This window comes from Penicillium canescens (genome assembly GCF_028828765.1).
Source record: "Penicillium canescens strain IBT 15451 chromosome Unknown utg000011l_segment0_segment0, whole genome shotgun sequence".
Lineage (NCBI taxonomy): Eukaryota > Fungi > Ascomycota > Eurotiomycetes > Eurotiales > Aspergillaceae > Penicillium > Penicillium canescens.
This window is the reverse complement of record NW_026703973.1, coordinates 320,132-339,277: the sequence shown is the minus strand read 5'-3', so window position 1 is coordinate 339,277 and position 19,146 is coordinate 320,132. Positions and strand designations below refer to the sequence as shown.

The 19,146-nt window shown below is 49.5% G+C and overlaps 8 protein-coding genes across 8 annotated transcripts; 5 read left to right on the top strand and 3 right to left on the bottom strand.

Moving 5' to 3' along the window:
* Nucleotides 1-109: 109 nt before the first annotated feature.
* N7446_012850 (nucleoporin) lies at nucleotides 110-5,899 on the top strand. The gene is made up of 4 exons (XM_058521592.1): nucleotides 110-274; nucleotides 327-1,263; nucleotides 1,314-4,391; nucleotides 4,447-5,899. Exons 1-4 carry the CDS (start codon nucleotides 207-209, stop codon nucleotides 5,803-5,805), a joined length of 5,442 nt encoding a protein of 1,813 aa, XP_058365069.1. The 5' UTR covers nucleotides 110-206; the 3' UTR covers nucleotides 5,806-5,899.
* Nucleotides 5,900-6,325: 426 nt separating this feature from the next.
* N7446_012849 (acyl--CoA ligase) lies at nucleotides 6,326-8,254 on the top strand (the record flags this gene model as incomplete). Its single annotated transcript, XM_058521591.1, has 4 exons — nucleotides 6,326-7,386; nucleotides 7,482-7,770; nucleotides 7,833-7,936; nucleotides 7,996-8,254. 4 exons carry the CDS (start codon nucleotides 6,326-6,328, stop codon nucleotides 8,219-8,221), a joined length of 1,680 nt encoding a protein of 559 aa, XP_058365068.1. The 3' UTR covers nucleotides 8,222-8,254.
* Nucleotides 8,255-9,335: 1,081 nt separating this feature from the next.
* On the top strand, nucleotides 9,336-9,830 carry N7446_012848 (uncharacterized protein; the record flags this gene model as incomplete). The annotated part of the gene is made up of 1 exon (XM_058521590.1): nucleotides 9,336-9,830. The coding sequence occupies one exon, from the start codon at nucleotides 9,336-9,338 to the stop codon at nucleotides 9,828-9,830; it is 495 nt and encodes a 164-aa protein (XP_058365067.1).
* A 493-nt stretch (nucleotides 9,831-10,323) lies between these two features.
* On the bottom strand, nucleotides 10,324-11,118 carry N7446_012847 (uncharacterized protein; the record flags this gene model as incomplete). The annotated part of the gene is made up of 2 exons (XM_058521589.1): nucleotides 10,324-10,591; nucleotides 10,640-11,118. The coding sequence occupies 2 exons, from the start codon at nucleotides 11,116-11,118 to the stop codon at nucleotides 10,324-10,326; spliced, it is 747 nt and encodes a 248-aa protein (XP_058365066.1).
* A 434-nt stretch (nucleotides 11,119-11,552) lies between these two features.
* Nucleotides 11,553-12,666, top strand: N7446_012846 (uncharacterized protein; the record flags this gene model as incomplete). Its single annotated transcript, XM_058521588.1, has 2 exons — nucleotides 11,553-11,708; nucleotides 11,785-12,666. The coding sequence occupies 2 exons, from the start codon at nucleotides 11,553-11,555 to the stop codon at nucleotides 12,664-12,666; spliced, it is 1,038 nt and encodes a 345-aa protein (XP_058365065.1).
* Nucleotides 12,667-12,817: 151 nt separating this feature from the next.
* Nucleotides 12,818-14,953, bottom strand: gpaA (guanine nucleotide-binding protein subunit alpha gpaA). The gene is made up of 5 exons (XM_058521587.1): nucleotides 14,898-14,953; nucleotides 14,535-14,731; nucleotides 14,140-14,482; nucleotides 13,534-14,090; nucleotides 12,818-13,485 (listed from the first exon to the last, which is right to left on the bottom strand). The coding sequence occupies exons 2-5, from the start codon at nucleotides 14,650-14,652 to the stop codon at nucleotides 13,442-13,444; spliced, it is 1,062 nt and encodes a 353-aa protein (XP_058365064.1). The 5' UTR covers nucleotides 14,653-14,731; nucleotides 14,898-14,953; the 3' UTR covers nucleotides 12,818-13,441.
* Nucleotides 14,954-16,164: 1,211 nt separating this feature from the next.
* Nucleotides 16,165-17,092, top strand: N7446_012844 (Smr domain-containing protein; the record flags this gene model as incomplete). Its single annotated transcript, XM_058521586.1, has 4 exons — nucleotides 16,165-16,198; nucleotides 16,244-16,344; nucleotides 16,453-16,703; nucleotides 16,759-17,092. The coding sequence occupies 4 exons, from the start codon at nucleotides 16,165-16,167 to the stop codon at nucleotides 17,090-17,092; spliced, it is 720 nt and encodes a 239-aa protein (XP_058365063.1).
* A 426-nt stretch (nucleotides 17,093-17,518) lies between these two features.
* N7446_012843 (FPP/GGPP synthase family protein) lies at nucleotides 17,519-18,751 on the bottom strand (the record flags this gene model as incomplete). The annotated part of the gene is made up of 2 exons (XM_058521585.1): nucleotides 17,519-18,269; nucleotides 18,333-18,751. The coding sequence occupies 2 exons, from the start codon at nucleotides 18,749-18,751 to the stop codon at nucleotides 17,519-17,521; spliced, it is 1,170 nt and encodes a 389-aa protein (XP_058365062.1).
* Nucleotides 18,752-19,146: the final 395 nt, after the last annotated feature.

Genomic DNA, 19,146 nt, shown 5'->3' with positions numbered 1-19,146 from the left:
TTGTCATAATGGCCGCAATAGACCGCCGTACTCCCAGTCGGCACCTGATTGTTGACCCAGTCGCGCTGAATATTCTTTTGAAGCTCCCTCTCAAGTCAAGAGCTTCCCACGCCCCCTCCACCCTTTTCCTTACCCTCTTGTGCCCTTCCGTGGTGTCGCCTCGCTCTTCCCTTTCTTTCTATCCTATGATGATCTAATTGCCCCAAATGGCTCCCGTCCCGGAGGCCTATTTCCCGTCCCTGGACAAGTGCTTCTCCGGGGACGTTCAACTCTTGTGCGTCTGCTTTGGTCCGACGATAATATACGCATATGCTAACGCGCTGCAGATCCTGGAAAAGAGCTTTCCTTTACACCCTCGACCCTGAAGGCCATGCCGATGGAGGCGCTATCAACGCCTTTCTTTCGCACCCCGACAGCATTCGCCTGCTTTCCGAGAGCTTGAAACCGTTTCCTCCCCCTTCGGCGAAATCCAAATCCGAATTCGATTCCAAAACTGCTGCTATTCACGTCGAGACCAATGGTCGAAGCTCCTTCAATCTTCAGGAAATCAAAGCCGACGCTCTGTGGTTGAGCGAAAAGGCCGGGATCGACGAGATCGCTGCTCTTCGAATCGCTGTGCTGGAATGGCAGGACCGCCCGGCGACGCGCCTCAACCTCGGCTTCTCTAGCGAAGAGGCGACGAGTCTACAAAGCGCGACTGGAACCGAGAATTTTCGAGGCTCTTTGGCCGGCCCCCACCTGGCCGCTATCCTGTGCCAGACAGGCCGAAGCGAGGGCATCTCGTCATTTGACACAGAGGAGAAGAGACGTCTGCGGTTGCGTGAGTTGTATCTTTATGAGGCAACTCATGTATTGAAAACACTTCGCAAACTACTTACTCTGTCCTTGCATGATTCTATTTCGGACAATGGCTCAACTTCATCAGCCAGCTCGAAGCGCAAGCTCGCTTTGCAAAAGCTGGGGGCCACTATTTTCCAGCCCAAATCGTCAGGTGCAGGATTGAACCAATTCGTCCAGGAATCCATCACCTCAATACGCAGTCGGTTGACGGCTTTGGGGCGTGATGGTGGTTGGCTGAGTGCAGCAGAGAGCAACGAGGAGATTGAAGGCATCTGGAGAACAAGCATTGTGGAAGAGGTTGTTCACATCTTGCAACTTGTGTTCCACCAGCTTTCGGCCTCGGTGGAAATCCCAACAGCAGACCTCCTGCTGTCCTGGCTTGAGCTCATGACCGAATATGGCTTCTTACAGACACAGCAAGTGGTAAGTATCAGAATGATTATGTGTAAGCTTGCATACTAACACGCTTGTAGCCTTGTCAGCAACCAGAAGAAGTGCTGCTGCCCCTCCAAGCTTTCGCATCACTTACCACGTTGGCCTTCCTGAAGATCCCCGAAGTCATTGAGTCGCTCACGAGTCGCAAGTATTCCGGATACTCGTCGCAACCGTACTTCTTATCTAAACAGAAGCTTTCCAAAATCAATGAAACCTTCCTCGGTGTGTGCGGGGATGTCGTCCTTGCAAATCCAGCAGTACTTTCATGGGGCTTAATTCTCCATACTATCGCAGAATTGGCAACCGAAGACAAGGAGACCAGAGAGCAGGTGCAGCTTAACACAGCCATCGATTCGTTCCAATCGAACACGCAACACGCAGGATCATCCCACGGCCTAGAACACTCGCTTTGGGAAGACTTGTTGGACTGTGCCCGAACCCCGATACACACTGCCGAGGAATCGATCGTTATCTTAACATCCGATCCAGTCAAAGAATCTGTTTTCAATACCATCACTATCCTTTCTTCAAAGATCGGATCAATGTCAGCAGTCGACGATGGCCTGACAGCCCGGTGGATCCGCCTGTGCCTCATTGACTCCATCCGACTTGCAATTATGTATCTGGAGTATACAGATGTTGTGGAATCTGTGCTGGCAATTCTGGATGACGATGACACTGGCTTTTCAAAAGACTTGGATTCTTTAGGGCCCGCTAGTGATCCCAAGTGTGTATTTGCCAAAGACCGCTTTCTGATGGACAGCATCTTCAATGTCGCACGGTCACGTTTCCCTTATGAAACTTCACCTTTTCTGCGCCTTTGTCGGGTTCTTGTCAGTGGACACAGTTGGAATGAGGATGGCTTGCCGGAGATTCTAGACGAGGTGGAAAACATGCATTCCTTCACGCAGATCATGGAGCCCCATTTTCAAGGCTATGCAACCATTCGAGAGGACGAGGACGCAAACTTTGTGGCTTTGCTTCAACCCCTCCCAATGTTCGAGGTCGCACCTCGCCATCATCATTCCGAGAGAGCATCAAGCAATGCTTTGGTTGTCAGTGGCTCTTCTCAACTTCCCACTCAGACAATTGGCCAGGTCATTTCCGATTCAAAACCAGCGGTCATCAAGTGGGTACATCAATACTCCTGCTTGAGTTTCTTGGGGAGCTGGCTTGAAGAATGGAGCGAAAATGGTGGGCAGTCACCTGGATGGACCGATGACACAGGCACGGATATCATTGCGCTCTTGACAGAGCTGATAGCCAATTCTAAGACTTCAAGTACCGAAGCGGCCAGTGGCAAGCGAATTCTGGAAATGGCTAGCGATGGGCTGTCTAAGCAGGGTGACATTATATCCGTGGTCTTCGATATTTTCGAGCGCAACCTGCAGAATATTGGCTCTCGAGGAGACCCAACCAAATGTTCAAGTGCAGCCATGGCATGCTTAGGCTTCATCAAAGCCCTTATCAAGGTCCTTCCCAGCCGTGTATGGCCATTCCTCGGACGCAGCAGTTTCATTGGGACCGACGGTAAAGGTGGCATGATGAGCGCGATTATCTCAGCGATGGAGGTTCCCTCTGGTGAATATCCATTCCTGGTCAGCTGCGTCGATCTCGTCGAAGCAGTTGTCGATGATGCGGCATCCCGAGCAGTGTTGCGGAAGAGCCCGAGCAGTGTGTCAAGTAAATCGTCAATTGCGTCTGATTGGAGTGCGGGTATTCCTTCTCATGTCATGAGAAACATTTTGTTGAATTTCACCCGTGTGATGGTCGAGATCTTCAACAGCAACGGAAGCTGGAGGTTCAACCTACCTGAACAGAGGTTCAAGGTCAACTCAATGCTTGCTGCCTCATTTGAACGTGTTTTGTACTATGCTTATGGGATCAATGACAGTCCCAAGCTGGATTCGAAGGTTACTGGTGTCTTTTCTACCTCAGCAGCTTACATCCTGGATGCGCTGCGACCACAGTCGACAACAGACCTGACTTTCAACCCAATTCTCCGATTGATCACTGAAGGTCTTCAAGCTCCTCCCACACTCCACCTTCGATACCTCAACCTAGTAGAAAACCAGGTCAACTCAACACTGCGGCTTTGTATCAGACTTGTGCAGGCAGCTCAACTGGCTGAGAAGCCTACCTCCCTTCTGGAGGAACAGTTGTTCAAGGCGAGCCCGGTTCTTGTCAAGCTCTATGCCCTGCACGATGCATTCAAATTACCGGTTTTGTCGATGCTCGAGATTTTGGTCTCCAGCGCTGCTTCAATCCCAGACAACGAGCCACCATCCCTTGTTGGCCACCTCGGGGCCGAGTCATCCTGCCTGTTCCTTGACGTATTATCACAGCTTGACAAGCCTCTGGGTGATACATCCTTGCAACTCGCAATATGGCAGCTTCTGTCAACATTCGTCAGCAAGCGCCAGCAGTGGCTTGCAGTGTTCATTTTGACGGGAGCATCTCCTCGTCAGACTCTGAAGAAGGAGGTCTCTTCCGATGGACTAAGAATGCGAAGTGCCCCTTTCCTGCAGATGGCGCTCGAGAAGTTGTCCCATATCGACCAACTGGAGCCACAGGTGGCTTTGGCCTTGCTCGAATTTGTCTCTCGTGCACAAGAAAACTGGCCGTGGGCCACTCCTCATCTCGGCAAACATCCCCAATTCTTCACTAGCATTATCAACCACGTCTCAAAGTTGAAGATCGCCAAATTACCCGTGGCGGACCAAATTCATAGCACACGGATAGCGGCTGTTGTCGCGGACCTTTGCGCCGTCTACATGCATTCTGCAAAGGAAGTGAATGACCGGAGCTTTATCAAAACTATGATTCCATTGGTATCTTGGTTTTCTCACGGCGCGGTTGAAGTTTCCGCTTACAATTCGTCGTTGCATGCCAACTTGAAGAAGAACTTCGAGAATCGATACTCGGGTTGCAAAATTGACGACTTCAAGAGAACATTCCTTGAAGCTCGTACTCTTGGACAAGATTACTACTACGACTTGAGTATGGCAGAGAAGCTGCTATCCTACGACTTTGCCTGGGCTGGAAGCCGAAACCGTGGGTTTGCCGATGAGTTCCAGCGCGCCAATATCAACTTGTCTCTTGTCGAGGCACAGGTGGTAAGTCTTTGCTCTCATAACACTAACATGCATCGCCGTGTCTAACTGAATATAGGATCTCCTCAACAGTTGGAAGTTCTTCGCCATCGAGCATTGCACAGACTTCATGCCCGATCACGAAATCCGAAAGTCAATGGCAATTGTTGCGCAAAACTGCCTAATCGCCAATACCGAAAGCAGTGCTTCCGAGGCCATCTTTGAACGAATCAAGCAAAAGCGCGTTGACTTCGCCCAAGCTCTCCTCCAGCGGCTCGTTGAGGTGGGTGCCAGAGGTGCCGAAGTCTTCCAGCTACTTGAAATCGCCTGGAATGCACTGCGAGCCCGGCACCCGACGTATGAAGATGCTCTGATCCATGACGACACAGATTATTTCCGGTCTCTCCTGAATGTGCTATTCCTTGCCCTTCAGTTCCACCTGGATGGTCCCTCTCGCGCGGCCCCCGAGGTCATCAACAAAAAGGCCGAGATTTCGTCGGATCTGACGATTATCGTGGAAATTGTAAAGACGCTTGTGGCACAGGGCTTCAGAACTCTCACCACGTATTTGCACGACGAGCCTGAAAAATGCACAACAAAGGACTTTTCCATCATCATTGCCATTCTCCAGACGGTCTTGCAAGTGAAGAACGCCGATCGCCTGTATGAGCATATCGTGTACCACATTCAGGAGAACGAGACTGTTCGCCATGCAACAACGCTCTTCTCTTGGGCCGATCAACTAGCCGCGGCAGGTGACCCTGTCTACGCCCAATACAGTGTCTCGATCCTCGTCAAGATGTCAACGCTGCCCATGCTCGCAGAACACCTGGCCGTTGAGGCAGTCTTGATGAAGCTCTCTACCTGCCGTCTCACAAACCTCCTCTCCCAGACCCAAGGGTTCGGACCCTTCGATCAAGTTCCCCGCCTGTTCGCTATCTGGACTGGAGGTTTCCTTCCCCTATGCTTGAACCTCCTCTACAGTGTCATGCGCACCGCACCAGAGGTTGCCGCTTTCCTGAACCAGTTTGAAGGCCGTCTAACCCGTGCCTCGGACGCATTCTCCACCGCGCATGCGGGCGTCGCCATCGCACCATCCTCGAACTGGATAACGCTTGGCATGGCCTCCGAGGCCAATTCCCTCGCTCTGATCTCCCACATCCTGGACCGATACCGGGAGGCCGGCGCCAGTGCTGGAATTGACACTCAGGCAATTCAGGCTCTCAAGTGGGATAAGGTGCAGGTCAAGGAAGATATTGAGGAACTGCTTGGCCGCCGCTCTGTTCTGCGGGCTCGCATTGTCCCAACGTGTGATAAGGAGATTGAATGGACCCGGAAGAAGCCTCTCAGCTCGTCTTCTGGGGCAGAAAACCGGTTGGAGGAGAAGGTTGTCAATCAGATGAAGGCGGCACTTGCCTGTCTCAAGGAGGATTCATGAACATGTCGTTATAGCCTTTGCTTTTTTTTTTCACTATTTCCGTATTACCTGGGCTGGATGGGGTGTAGCAGATGAATTATTTTATGCATGCCGGAGCTCAATAAAACTATTGCATTGTTCCAATTCTCATTGGTGTAGGGGTAGCCTGTACCCGTAGTTTCCCCGATGATATCAACCAGCTCACTCGGCCCGGGTTATATCAGTGTTCTTCAAAGTATATTCATAGCCACTATACAGATTCATTAAGCAGCTCGAGTATTTCTTTCACTTATAAAGCAAATAGCCACAATATATAGCCTATGTGAGTGTGAACACCGAGGCTCCATACTAGCGCCTCGGGTTCCCCGCATACATAACCGACTATGCGGGGGAACTATGAACTATCAACTATTTACGCGAATTGTGCTGGATCGCCCTATCTGAAGGGCTCAGTGCCATAAATACTTCTTTTCTCCCCAGCTAGACTGCATCTGAACCTATCCTCACATATCCATCCCAACTTTATATACGCCAAGTCACGATGCCCTACAAATCCCGCTGGACAATTGACATCCCCGACACCCATCTAGCATCTCTCCTCCTCAAATCCCCCACAGCCGCCCTGTCTAAAACCCACAAATGCTACCTAGAAGCAGCCCGCCCAGAAACCCACTTCCTAACAACCCATGACTTCCGCCTCTGGAGCCAACGGCTCGCAGCCGGCCTGCGCAAAGCAGGCCTCCAACCAGGAGATCGCGTCCTCCTCTTCTCAGGAAATGACCTCTTCTTCCCGGTAGTCTTCATGGGCACGATAATGGCCGGTGGCATCTTCACCGGCGCAAATCCAACCTTCGTAGCCAGAGAACTCGCCTACCAACTCCAAGACAGCAGCGCTACATACCTCCTCTGCGCAACAGCCAGTCTAGAAACAGGTCTGGAAGCCGCTAAACAAGTCAATCTCCCTCTATCCCGCGTCTTCGCCTTTGACAGCGCTATCTACGATGGCCACACATCCCCACCACCAAACTGTCCCTGCCCCTACTGGAGCGACCTCCTCGCATCCCCAGAAGAAGGCGCCGCCTTCACTTGGGATATCCTGGATACCCCATCCCTCTCATCTCGCACTCTAGCGCTCAACTACTCAAGTGGCACAACGGGCCGCCCTAAGGGCGTCGAAATCTCCCACAAGAACTACGTCGCCAATATGCTCCAATATTGCCACCTCCCCTCTCTAAACCCGGATTACGAGGCTCGTCTGACCCGCGCTCGCTGGTTATGCTTTTTGCCTATGTACCATGCAATGGCACAGAATATCTTTATTGCGGCTGCGCTGTACCGCGCCACGCCCGTTTATATCATGCCCAAGTTTGATTTCGTGCGTATGCTGGAGTATACGCAGCGGTTCCGGATTACCGATTATATTCTTGTGCCGCCCGTTGTCGTTGCGCTGGCTAAACATCCTGCCGTTAAGGACTTTGATCTTTCTAGTGTTGAGGCTGTTGGTAGTGGGGCTGCGCCGCTTGGGAGGGAGGTTTGTGAGGTTGTTGAGAGGTTGTGGCCTGCTGGGAGGATTAATGTTAAGCAGGGCTGGGGGATGACTGAGTGAGTTTTTTTCATTTGTTTAATATATATATATATATGTATATATATATACTTGTTCGTTTGGTATGAAGTTGGGAGCTAATTGTTTGTTTTAGGGCGACATGTTCTGTGCTTGGGTGGGATCCGACGGAGACCAGTAGCTCTGCATCTGTCGGTGAGCCTAATCCTAACTGTGAGGCGAAGATCGTCACGCCTGAAGGTGCAGAGGTGTTGGAGCGTAACCGGCGTGGCGAGCTGTGGGTGCGGGGGCCGAATATCATGAAAGGTTACTGGCGCAACGCGAAAGCCACCAAGGAGACTCTGACGGACGATGGCTGGCTGCGAACGGGTGATATTGCCTATGTGGATGATCGGGGGAAATTCCACGTTGTGGATCGAATGAAGGTATAGTCCTGCGAACCAGAGAGAAGAGGGGAGAAACACGGAACTAACAATAACTTATGCAGGAATTGATCAAAGTCAAGGGCAATCAAGTAGCGCCCGCCGAACTAGAGGCTCTGCTACTCGATCATCCCGCCGTAGCAGACGTCGCAGTGATCGGAGCTGTCATGTAAGTGACAATGTCTGCAATTTGCCTCCCATTCAATCTATTATTTCTAACAAGAATAGCAATAATGACGAGCGTCCTCGGGCATATATTGTCCTGAACCCGGGCCACTCCGCTACAGCCAACGATATCACGCAGTTCATGGATGGCAAGGTCTCCGCGTTCAAGCGGATTACAGGCGGAGTGGTATTCCTCGATGCGATACCGAAGAATCCATCGGGCAAGATCTTGCGCAACAAGCTGCGTGAGCAGGCTAAGGAGGAATTGAAGCCTACGGCGAAGCTCTAGTTTTATTCTTTTGTATATTTACAATTGTTATTTGATACATAAATACAAAGGGTAGACCGTCCATATTGATCATCGTGTATCTACAAGACCTCGAGAGTATAAGAGATCCACAGTGTCGGGACCTGATCAGTGCATGACAGGCCATTAAAAACCTGATGGGGCGAAAAGAAAGAAAACGCCCAAATTTACTTTAGTTCACTTTAGTCCACTTTAGCCCACTTTAGCCCACTTTAGCCACATCAAGGGGGCGCCTATAATAGCCGAAGCAGGGCTGTTCCCACTGTGATTCGACGCGCGGGAACGCTTAGCGGGCCCTAACTACAGACTAAAGAGCAGGCGCCAGCTGAAAGTCGTGATCTACGATCTCGACCAAATGCAACTTTTGTCATGATCGACAGCACATGGAGGGCTTTCTCCGCAACCGAGCCTCTGGGATCGTGGATTTCCCGTTTTTATTCGGGTTAATTCCAAATCGAGGGAACTATGCGGTCTGCGTAGTGGCTTACTTACTGTAGGCAGTATAGTTCTTACCCCTTGACTATACCTAAGACGAAGGTGGCGTGTCAAATGGCAGCTGAGATGAGAGGGCTGGCTGGCAATTTATCCACTCATCGGTTGCTAGAGACACTTTGCCAAGGTTTCTGATCCATCACCTTGATCCTTACAGGAATGTACTGTAATGCAGAGTCTGTTTTAAAGTTCAATCTCTGAACCGTGTGGTTCGTTCTGTAATGTTTCTTTGTTCTATACACATACAGAGTACATCGCCCCGCCATACGTCCCGTCGATCATTGGCATCACAACCACGTCTCTTTAGCTTGGCCCCTAGCCCTAGTGTAATCGAGATCTTATATAGACCTAATCCAGCCCAACCCCTGTCCCTGACTCCCCCATTCGCCACTACTCGCCTCACACGCCGCCATCCCGGGCAGTGTCCGCGTATAGTCTCAAATTAAACAATACCAGGCCCTCTCACTCGGTAAACTCTGTCGAGGATCCCTGGTCGCCTTGTTTTGCCCCGCGTCTTTAAGTTGAGCTGTATCCCCCCGGTTTACTATTGGGGTCAGTTCAACTTATTTCCTTTGGGTACTCTCTGTATCCCACCGATCTCGCCATGAGCTTGATCCCTGCTCCTGACTGTCTGTCTGTCTATGTTCCGCTGCTGACGGCGTCGCTGGCTTTTCCGGTTTTGTGTGTGATCAGCTTCTTGCTGCTCAGTCTTGTTCTTGCTCGACTGTATATCAAAATTCGACGCCGGAGACTACCTTCTACTACTTCACGACTTGATTCGGATTCCTGGCGCTATTTATCCACTATGGAAAAGAGCGATGGCTTTTTCTCCACTGCGCTGCCAGCCTCTGCGTGTGATATCCTCCGCCCTCTGTCGCAGTCGGGTCCTTTTCCGAGCAGTGGCGCCCTTGCTGCACAGGCTCGAGAGCAGAAGAGTGTGAGCTCGAACTTTGGGATGGATGACATCGCTTCTTCCGGGCCGGCATCACCTGAAACGATGGGAATGGCGCGAAAGTGCAATGAGTCGGTTCAGCAGATGCGCGAGGAGGATTCTGAAGGTGTGCGGACTTGGAAGCGGGTGGTTATCGAGTACAATTAGCCGACAGTGATAGGGATGGGGATCACCTTCCTTCATGATTAAGTATGGGTGGTTTTGCTGGCATTTTGCAGGTAATCAGTTTTGCGTTTTGTTGGGATTCTGGCTTTGATTTGCTGTTTTCCTGGTTATTGCCTTATCTGGTCATTTTTTATTGTTCCTGCTCTGTTATGATGACATGACCCGTGCATGCAGTCTTTCCTTAATTACATAGCGTGTGACTTTATTGGCGGTTCTATTTTGTGGCTTACATGTCTATGTTGTGTCGTATGCGCCGCGCCCCATGATGAACACTGGCCTAGGACAAAGTGATAACAATTCTTATGCCTTATATAACAGACTTGAAAATGCAGGTAGAAATGGGAGATGGGGATATTGGGCTGAACTATAGATCAAAGAACGCCTAGACTCCATTACAAATATGCCTGGTTTGGAATACAGTTGACACTGCAACATTGTGTCAAACCTTATGCAGCCAATGAGAGAGACTTGGCTATTAAGCTCTGATCTGACTGGATACCATATGGCCATGATTGTCTGGAGCATATATCTCACTAGGATCATCTTCCCTCAATGCTGAGCCGGATAGCATCGAGGATGGAGATGACACAGGAGATACTGAGTGCCGATGAGATACGATGGAAAGGTGGATACTCTGCATGAGATGAGAGAATGTGCCGTTGAAATTGGATGCTTGGTGGAGTAGTTCCTCTATTCTTTGGCCTTGACGCCTGCTGTCTTCCTCGATGCGATCGGCAGTGGACCTAGGATGTTGTTAGGATAATATATGGAGATGGTGGGCAGGGACTAACCATATGCAAGTGTTCAACATAAGGTTAATTGCAGCAGTATGGGTCTCAAGCTTTTGTCGATAGCGGGTCAATGACTCTCCTCTGAGGTCCCACATGAATCTCCGCCATTGTACCTTGAGTGTGAATAGAGAGGTACTGCCGGGACTATCAATGCACTGGATTGAAGTGGAAACTTTCATAATGTCGCGGTATTTGGCAGTCATTCGTTCGAGATCTTCTAGGGTTTGGCGGCACAATCGAACCATAAGCCCTAAGTGTTTTTGTATATCGGCAGCATCGGGGTCCAGGTTGGTGTTTCTAGACAAGATCACAGCGGAGGCCTTTTGAAGCCGAGTAAGTGAGAAATTCAAAGCTAATAGTGTATGCTCGAGTTCCCTTAGGTCGCGTGGTGCATTCTTCCGACCAGTTGTTGCAGCAGTGAGGAGTCGGTAAGCGATTTGACTGCAGAGAACAATGTCTCCAATGGAAAAACTAGCCATCTTATGTATAAGAAAAGAAGTATAAGAATTAAGACTGAAGAATGAAAGCCATACAAAACCGTATGCTGCGGTACATTTATATAAAGAAGAATCGAAGGCAATCACTGTGATCTACACCGCACATGCTTCAATGCATTGGTGCCATGCTGGAAGCTCCGCCACCTTGAAGGAATCATGTCGCGTAACGGGTGGGGTCCGCCACAGTCTAAATCTTGGAGGAATCTGATCATGTCGCGAGTAATCTTCGGATTAATTTTTTACTGTGGCCCGAAGCTCCAACTGTAGCGGACCAGCACTTTACTGGCGATGTCAACATATGCACTCGCCACCTTGGCCGTCTGTCTGTGCCCTGAGCTGAGTCATCCTGTCAATGACCATCTCCAACTGGCTACACCTACGTCTACGTACTACCGTCTTCACACTTGACTCCAATTATGACCGTTACAGCATTCCCAACAGATGGTTCTCCAGACCTCGCCCTTCTCAATGTCGCCCGTTTATTCACGCGCCTCGAAAACAACCTCCTCTCACCAGGCACAGACCGGCGCTCCCTCCAACAATCCGAATACCAGCGCATGCGCATAAACAAGGTGAGTCCAACCACATCCACTCCTACAGCCCGTACCTCATACCCTCCCCCCAAAGCAATATCTAACCCAACCCCAGAACGTGGAATACGCCCGCACCCTCCTAACCCAACTGGAACGCGCCCTCCCGCAACTCAAACCCCTCGACCGCAAACACGAAGCACAAGCCGAGATCGCGCGCGATAGACAACTCCTCAAGCGGATCCAATCGATTCTCGACGAAGAGGATGCCAAGGCACAGGTGAAGCAGGAGGATGAGGAAGACGACGAAGAAAATCAAGACGGCGAGGATGAATGGAAGGAGCTATTCTCCAAGCCTATATCCAAAGAGAAAGTTATCGCCTCTACTTCCCCACATACCAGGAATCAACCCGCACCGATTCGAACGACTGAACCGCAATGGGATGAGATGGATGAAGGCAGTTCAACAACGACGACGTCGTTAGATATGTCCGGTCCGAGTATTACACTTACGGAGGCGACGCCGACGTCTGCGACTGCGTCGTCTCAACTTCCTACTCTGCGGAATCGGCATACGAATACTCCATCTGCAACACCGACCTCTACATCTTCGTCTACGTCTGAAAAACCAACTGCTACAACAACCAGCAGCAATACCAATACCCAATCGAAACCAGCAACCGAAAAAGAACTCAGTACCCATCGAATGGAACAAGAGGATTTAACCAGTTCCCTGTTAACGCTAGCCTCACAACTCAAGTCCTCGTCGAAGACTTTCCAGTCTACACTTGAAGGCGAGAAATCCGCGCTTGACCGCGCTGTTTCTGGGATTGATCGGACGAGTACGACTATGGAGGCTGCTGGGAAGAGGATGGGGCTGTTGAGGAAGATGACGGAGGGAAAGGGTTGGTGGGGACGGATGATGCTTTATGCTTGGATTTTTGGGTTGTGGGTTGTTGCTATTTTGATTGTTTTTGTTGGGCCTAAGTTGAGGTTTTAGGTCTGATGTCTTGATGTTGACATCGTGCATAGATACCCGTTTGAAGCTTACTACTTTGACATGTATTGGCTCTGTCTGGGGTAGGCAGTATCTACTGATCTACTGATATACTGTAAGAGTTGACATAACTTAACAATTAAAGAGTCAGAACCCTAGATTCAATTCTTGAACTCTGAAAATAACCCAACGACCGACCTGGCATGACACATGAGAAGGAGACATGAAAATCCGCGGATCCTGCCATTTCCCCGTGCCTAGTTTGCCCAGATGGTCGCTCGAGGCTTCCAACGGACGCGAGAGACCAAGGAAAATGATGGGGGAAGACGGTATGGTTACATACAAGATAAACAAGAAGAGGGGGGCACCACAAGATGATAGGATATCCAGCATTCAAATCAGACAGGTTAAAAAAAAAAGAAAAAAGTGGAAAGAGGTAAGAAAGTGGCAGGAAAGGATCAAACAAAAAGAAAGTTGAGAAAAACAAGACCACGGGGGTGGAGGGTGAGCCCGTGGATTTCGCACACTCCTTGTTTTCTGTCGTGGATATCAGGAGTGACAAAGGAAAACACAAAAGCCGGCTAGAGATCGTGTCAAGGACGAGACAATTAGAAGATGAGAAAGGAAAAGGGAAATCAAGAAGAAGAGAGAAAGGAAAAGCAAAGCAGAAGGAATTCAACGCCGGGATCTTGAAACGAGGCTTTTGACCGGCGGTTCCGATCAGCCCCGGTTAATGAAAACATGCGATCTATCGACACTCGTCACGGAAACGGTTTCATTAGATCAAACCGCAGAGACGGAGGTTCTCTTGAATAATGATATCTATGGTATGTCAGCGATGTTTCTTACTATGGAAGATGTGGGTCTTACCGTTCACAGCAGCCATGACGAAGCGAATCTGGGTGGTGTCAGTGGCGCAGGTGAAGTGAGTGTAGATCTGCTTTTGCTCGGCCTGGTTGAGAGAGACGAAACGGTTCAGGATGTAGTCGCAAGCCGCGGCGTAGTCGGCACCGCCTTCGTAGTCGGGGAAGTAGTTCTTCATAGGGCTGACGGGGAGCTTCTCCTTGAAACGATCAATCTTGTTGAGGAAGAGAATGATCGAGGTCTTGACGAACCACCGGGAGTTGCAGATGGAGTCGAACAAAGTCAAGGCTTCTTGCATACGGTTCACGGTCTCGTCTTCGAAGAGCAGCTGGTCGTACTCGGAGATGGCGACCAGGAAGAGGATGGTGGTAACATTCTCAAAGCAGTGAATCCACTTCTTACGCTCGGAACGCTGACCACCAACGTCGAACATGCGGTATGTCAGGTCTCCGATGATGAATGTGGTCTCGGTGATACCGGTGGTCTTGACACGGGAACGGAGGACATCCTGGTCGGTGGGAAGGTAGTCGGGCTGGGCGATACGCTCAATTGAATCGAAGTAGCTGAAAAAGTTAGTCAAGTCCATCGCGCAGCAATCACTTTGCAACTCACTATTTGGCAGAGTCGTTCAGCTGGTACTCGCGCGAGCGCTTGAAGCACTCCTGAACACCGGTGTCGCGCCAGAGAGCGCCAATGGCGGTGCCGACTTCGGGGGGGATGCTGTCACCCTCAATCTGAGCGGGCTGCATGAAGATGGTTTGCACGTGGTACTCGTTGCGAGCGTCCTCCAGGGGCAGCTCCAGGGACTCCATGGCCTCGAGAATTACCCGCATGGACTGGACGGTGTTGCTGTAGATAATCTCCTTGAACGATTCGCGCTCGTCACGAGAGTATCCACCCTCGTGGATGAGCTTCATCTGCTTGAGGATTGTGGACTTGCCCGACTCTCCCGCTCCTGTATTCGCATGTCAGTTCTCCGCGTCTGAGATTCAGGATGCATATCATACCAAGAAGCAGCATCTTGATTTCGTTTCTTTGCATCATCTTGTCGCGCTTGAGCTGGTTCTCAATCTCCTCGTTCCGCGCCTTCCCCTCCTTGTCCTCAGTGCTCATTCCGCAACCCATTTTGGCGGTTTGTAGTGGGCGCAATCAACGGTGTGAAAGGGGTCTCGAGAGGCAGGGATTTTGATCTATTACGGAGGGCCTGATCAATTGTCAGCAAGCTGAAATAAGCTGAAATAAGCTGAAAATAAATTCTTCCGATCTCAGGCTCGAGGGTAGGTGGTACAAGCAGAAACAGGAGATGTTTCAGGATCTGTGCAAGCGTGTCGACGCAAGGAGATCCCAGGACAAAGAAACAGAAAACTCACCTTAAATGGACAAAAACAATAGAGATTAAAGGAAAGAATAGAAGAGACGTTCAGAGAGAGAAGAAGGATGAAGGTAAGGGGTTAGAGGGGGAAATTGGGAAGTTTCAGCAAAAGGGGATACACGGCCAATACACTGACAATACAGCTGTTTTGGGGGGCGAGAAAGGCGGGTATCAGGTATATATTACCATCCAGTACAGGCCAATACACAACCAGTCAGCTGGTCTGATTGGTTGAGGTGGAGACTGATGAGCAACCCCTTTTGAGGTTTGTATTTTATACTCGAGAGTATAAAGTCAGTAGAACATTATGATGTTAACTAGCCTGTACTATGTAATATGTGCTGACGTGAATAGATCTAGCCAATTCAAGCCAATTCCGTAAACAATCAGCCCCTATTTACTCTGATTCGGTCTAACCTCACATCAGCGTCTCAGATCGTTTCGGTCTGAAGCATGTGCGCCAGGGGTTCTTTGTTTCTTCTTTGGTGCTTCTTTGTGGCTTCTTTAGTGGATAAGCCAATACATTACCAGGTACAAAGTACATGCAAACTGCAGCTGCATATCCGTGGATCGCTATCTAGTGGAGTCCACTGTATATCTACATGTACTCTGTTGTGACACTGTCGGATGTTGTCTTTACTGTAGTTATAACAGTACATTTAGTGTACGTATTGCTTGAAACAGTGATCTGCAATAGCATTACATGAGAGGAGATTTGGCCAAATCTTGGACATCTCCTGGAGTTCTGCACTGGTTGACCCACTGGCTAGTGCTTCTAGTCGTTTTCTATACATGAGCATTGTACTGTATACTCCACCGCGTGGCGAGAGACTATTGAGCCTGCCCTGAGTTCGGGAAGGTAAATTAGAGGCTTGTGAGTTCCACACTGTTACTCCAGATACAGAACTCCATTCTGTGCTCGTACTCCGTACGCCCGTACAGCCCTGGAGGCGTTCATGGATTTAGTGGATCTTCAGGCTATACCTTGGACGTAGATCCGTCACGGTTTACCCAATCGTGATATTGTAAATGAAGTATATATTTTTAAATATTATAATAATGCTATAGTAACATTTTAGTAATATTATATAGCCTATACTCTATAGAAATCATAACAACCCAAGTGAATGCAATAAGCAAAAAGCCGAACCTTGGAAATCCCCCAAGATCGATCTGATTTTTCGGGGCCCCACTGCAAAGCTTCCCCTTCCATTATCTCTTACTCCGTACTGTACAGCCTGGAAGACCGCGATCGGGGGTTAACCATGTCTTACGAAATGTCCCACATGGGCCCGAGGGGTAAGTCAAGCATCCAGAGAATCAAACAACATACTAACAATCCAGCCTTCAACCACGACAACAGCAGCGACGCCGAAGCCGAGTACGATCGACTCCGCGATCTCGCGCGCCAGGAAGCCTCCAAGCGCGGACAATGTTTCTCTCGGGTATGCAATTCCAGCGATTTCGATTCCAGCCCGCGACTGCGATTGAACAATCTAATCGAACCACATACGCATCTAAATCGACCCAGGCTAATGTAACACCCACCGCAGTCCAAGGAAGCATACTCGAGCGGTGATGGCGCCGGCGCGAAGCAGCTCTCTGAAGAGGGAAAGGCGCACGGTCGCAAGATGGAGGAGTATAACAAACAAGCGTCTGAGTTTATCTTCCGGGAAAATAACGCCAGTGGACGCGTTGCCGATGATACCATTGATCTGCATGGTCAGTTTGTTGAGGAGGCGGAGGAGATTCTGGAAGAGCGTATCAAATATGCCAAGTCACATGGGCAGAGTCATCTTCATGTGTATGTTCCCTTCATCTTATATCGAAGGGGTGAGAATGATACTGACTCTTTTCAGCATCGTCGGCAAGGGTAACCACTCCGCCCAACACGTCCAAAAGATCAAGCCCCGTGTCGAGCAGGTCTGCCGTGAACTCGGTTTGCAATATGCCACTGAGGATAATGCTGGTCGTATTTATGTCAACTTGACTGGTGGAGAGGCAATTATGCCGCCTTATGGTGGTCACCAGCAGGGACACCAGGGTTCGCACCAGTACCCTGGTCAGCAGGGTCACCAGCAACACCAGCAGCACCAGAACCAGAACCAGCCTGACGAGCTTGAGAAGTTGGCTAATGCGATCTTGCCCAAGGTTCTGCGGAAGCTGGAGAAGGCTTGCTGTGTTGTTATGTGAGGTGTTACTACTTGTATGTTGGTGTGATATTGGTGTTTGGATATACGTGTATATGCATGCATGATAATTGGTCTAATGACTTTTCTTTGTTCTGTCTTTTGCCTTGCTTTTGTTTTAGACTGTCAGATGCATTATCTGGGTTCGGCCTGGACACGACTCATGATGGGGGACTGTTACATACCCATGAACGTGGAAATGAACAAGGGCATTTTTCTTGATAGCAGTTACTTGATAGCCGTTTACATTAATCATATACTATCAAGCACATTACTTCATACTCGACTACATCCACCAACTCTACTCCACTCCAGGTGAATAGTGTAGTAGCATGAATCATATCTTCGTAACCTCGTAGCTATACAACCAAATTGCAAAGCATGACAGGGTAGTCTGTATATCCAACAAAGTTACCCTCGTCCCGTCACATCAATGAGCACTAGGGTCCGACAACGTCGACTCAACAATCTTATCCACAATAGCACGCACCATCTGTCCATCCCCGGCCCCATTAACCCTCGGCGTCTCGTCAATAGCTTCAATCAGCCCCAGAGCCTTATCCCTCAAATCACTCACAACCTGCCGCGTATGCCCAAAACTGCCAGTACTCTGCATATACTGCACAGCATACCTCTTAACCTCATCATCCTTCGTCTTCTGCTTAAGAATATTAAGCAGCTGATGATTCGATGGGTTCGAGCGAATACTATGAATAATAGGAAACGAGAACTTGCCCTCGGTCAAATCCTCACAGAGCCCCTTATTCTGCGTATACACCGTATTCGAGAGATTGAGGTAATCGTCACAGATCTGGAAGATAAGGCCCATGACATTCACCAGCGCCACGCAGTCTTTGCCGGTCTTGCTTTCGGCTTGCATGAGTTTCACCGCGAGTCGGAATAGTCCGCCTGTTTTGTTGCCTACCATTTCTAGGTATTCGTCTTCGGTTGGGCAGGTGAGTGTGTCCCTCCAGAAGAGGTCCATTCCTTGTCCGCGGTGCAGGTTTAGCATTTCTTTTATGTAGATGTCCATTGCTTGTGGGTTGTTGAGTTGTTGTACTTCTTGTAGTGCTAGGAAGTACACATAGTTGGCTGAGTTGATTGTTTGTGCTGTGCCGAAGATGTTGTGTGCGACTGGGATGCCGCGGCGGAGGATGGAGTTGTCTTCGACGTCGTCGATTCTGGATACGCGGAGCAGGATTAGTATTTAGATTATTGAGGTTGGAGGTTGGAGGGTGACTCACAGAAGGGACGCGGTGTGTAACATGGTCACTACCTTGGTGATGATCACCAAGCTCTCTGGTGGGACCTGCAGCCAGGAATTGAAGGCTTGGATGAGTTGTCGTCGTACATCCTTGCCGGGGTGCTCATGCATATAGTCGTACGGTCCTATCAGGATCTTTTCGTTCTTGGCCGACCACGTTCCATCTTTGTATTTGGTGCCATCGACACTGGACTTGTTGCGCCGGTGTTTCGTGGAGGATTCTCCTGTTACTGATGACCTGTGTCGGTGTGATGGGCTTCCCCGTTTGTTGCGCCCATCGAGCTGGTGCGAGGGGGGATGGGACTTGGTGGTGAACTCATTGTGTTTGAACTCATGGTGGGTGACGGAAGATGGAGGGGCAGAATGCGGAGACAAGTAACAGCCACTTGATGCCTGCATATTTGTCAGACATAATGAGCAAGGGATAGCACTAGTATTAGTAGATATTAGATAGTAGATAGTAGTTAATAGTTGGTAGTTTATCAGTGTTTGTAGTTTGGTAGTAGTAGCAGTAGTAGTAGAAACTTAGTAATAACGTTAGTAGAAGAATGAGTATAAGTTAATGTTTGATATGCAGAGACCTGGGCGATATTTGATATATCACATGTACTAGAGTAACTGAACGTATCTCTGCGAGCACGCAAGGAAACAAGTAAGGATAGCATATGAATATTGTTGAGTGTTCACATAGCAACCGGAGTGGCCGTCGAGGCAAACATAAGCTCACCCTATATTCCCTAGCCAAAGCCTAGACTAGACAGGGATTTTTCCTATAATTAAATTAAACTCGATTG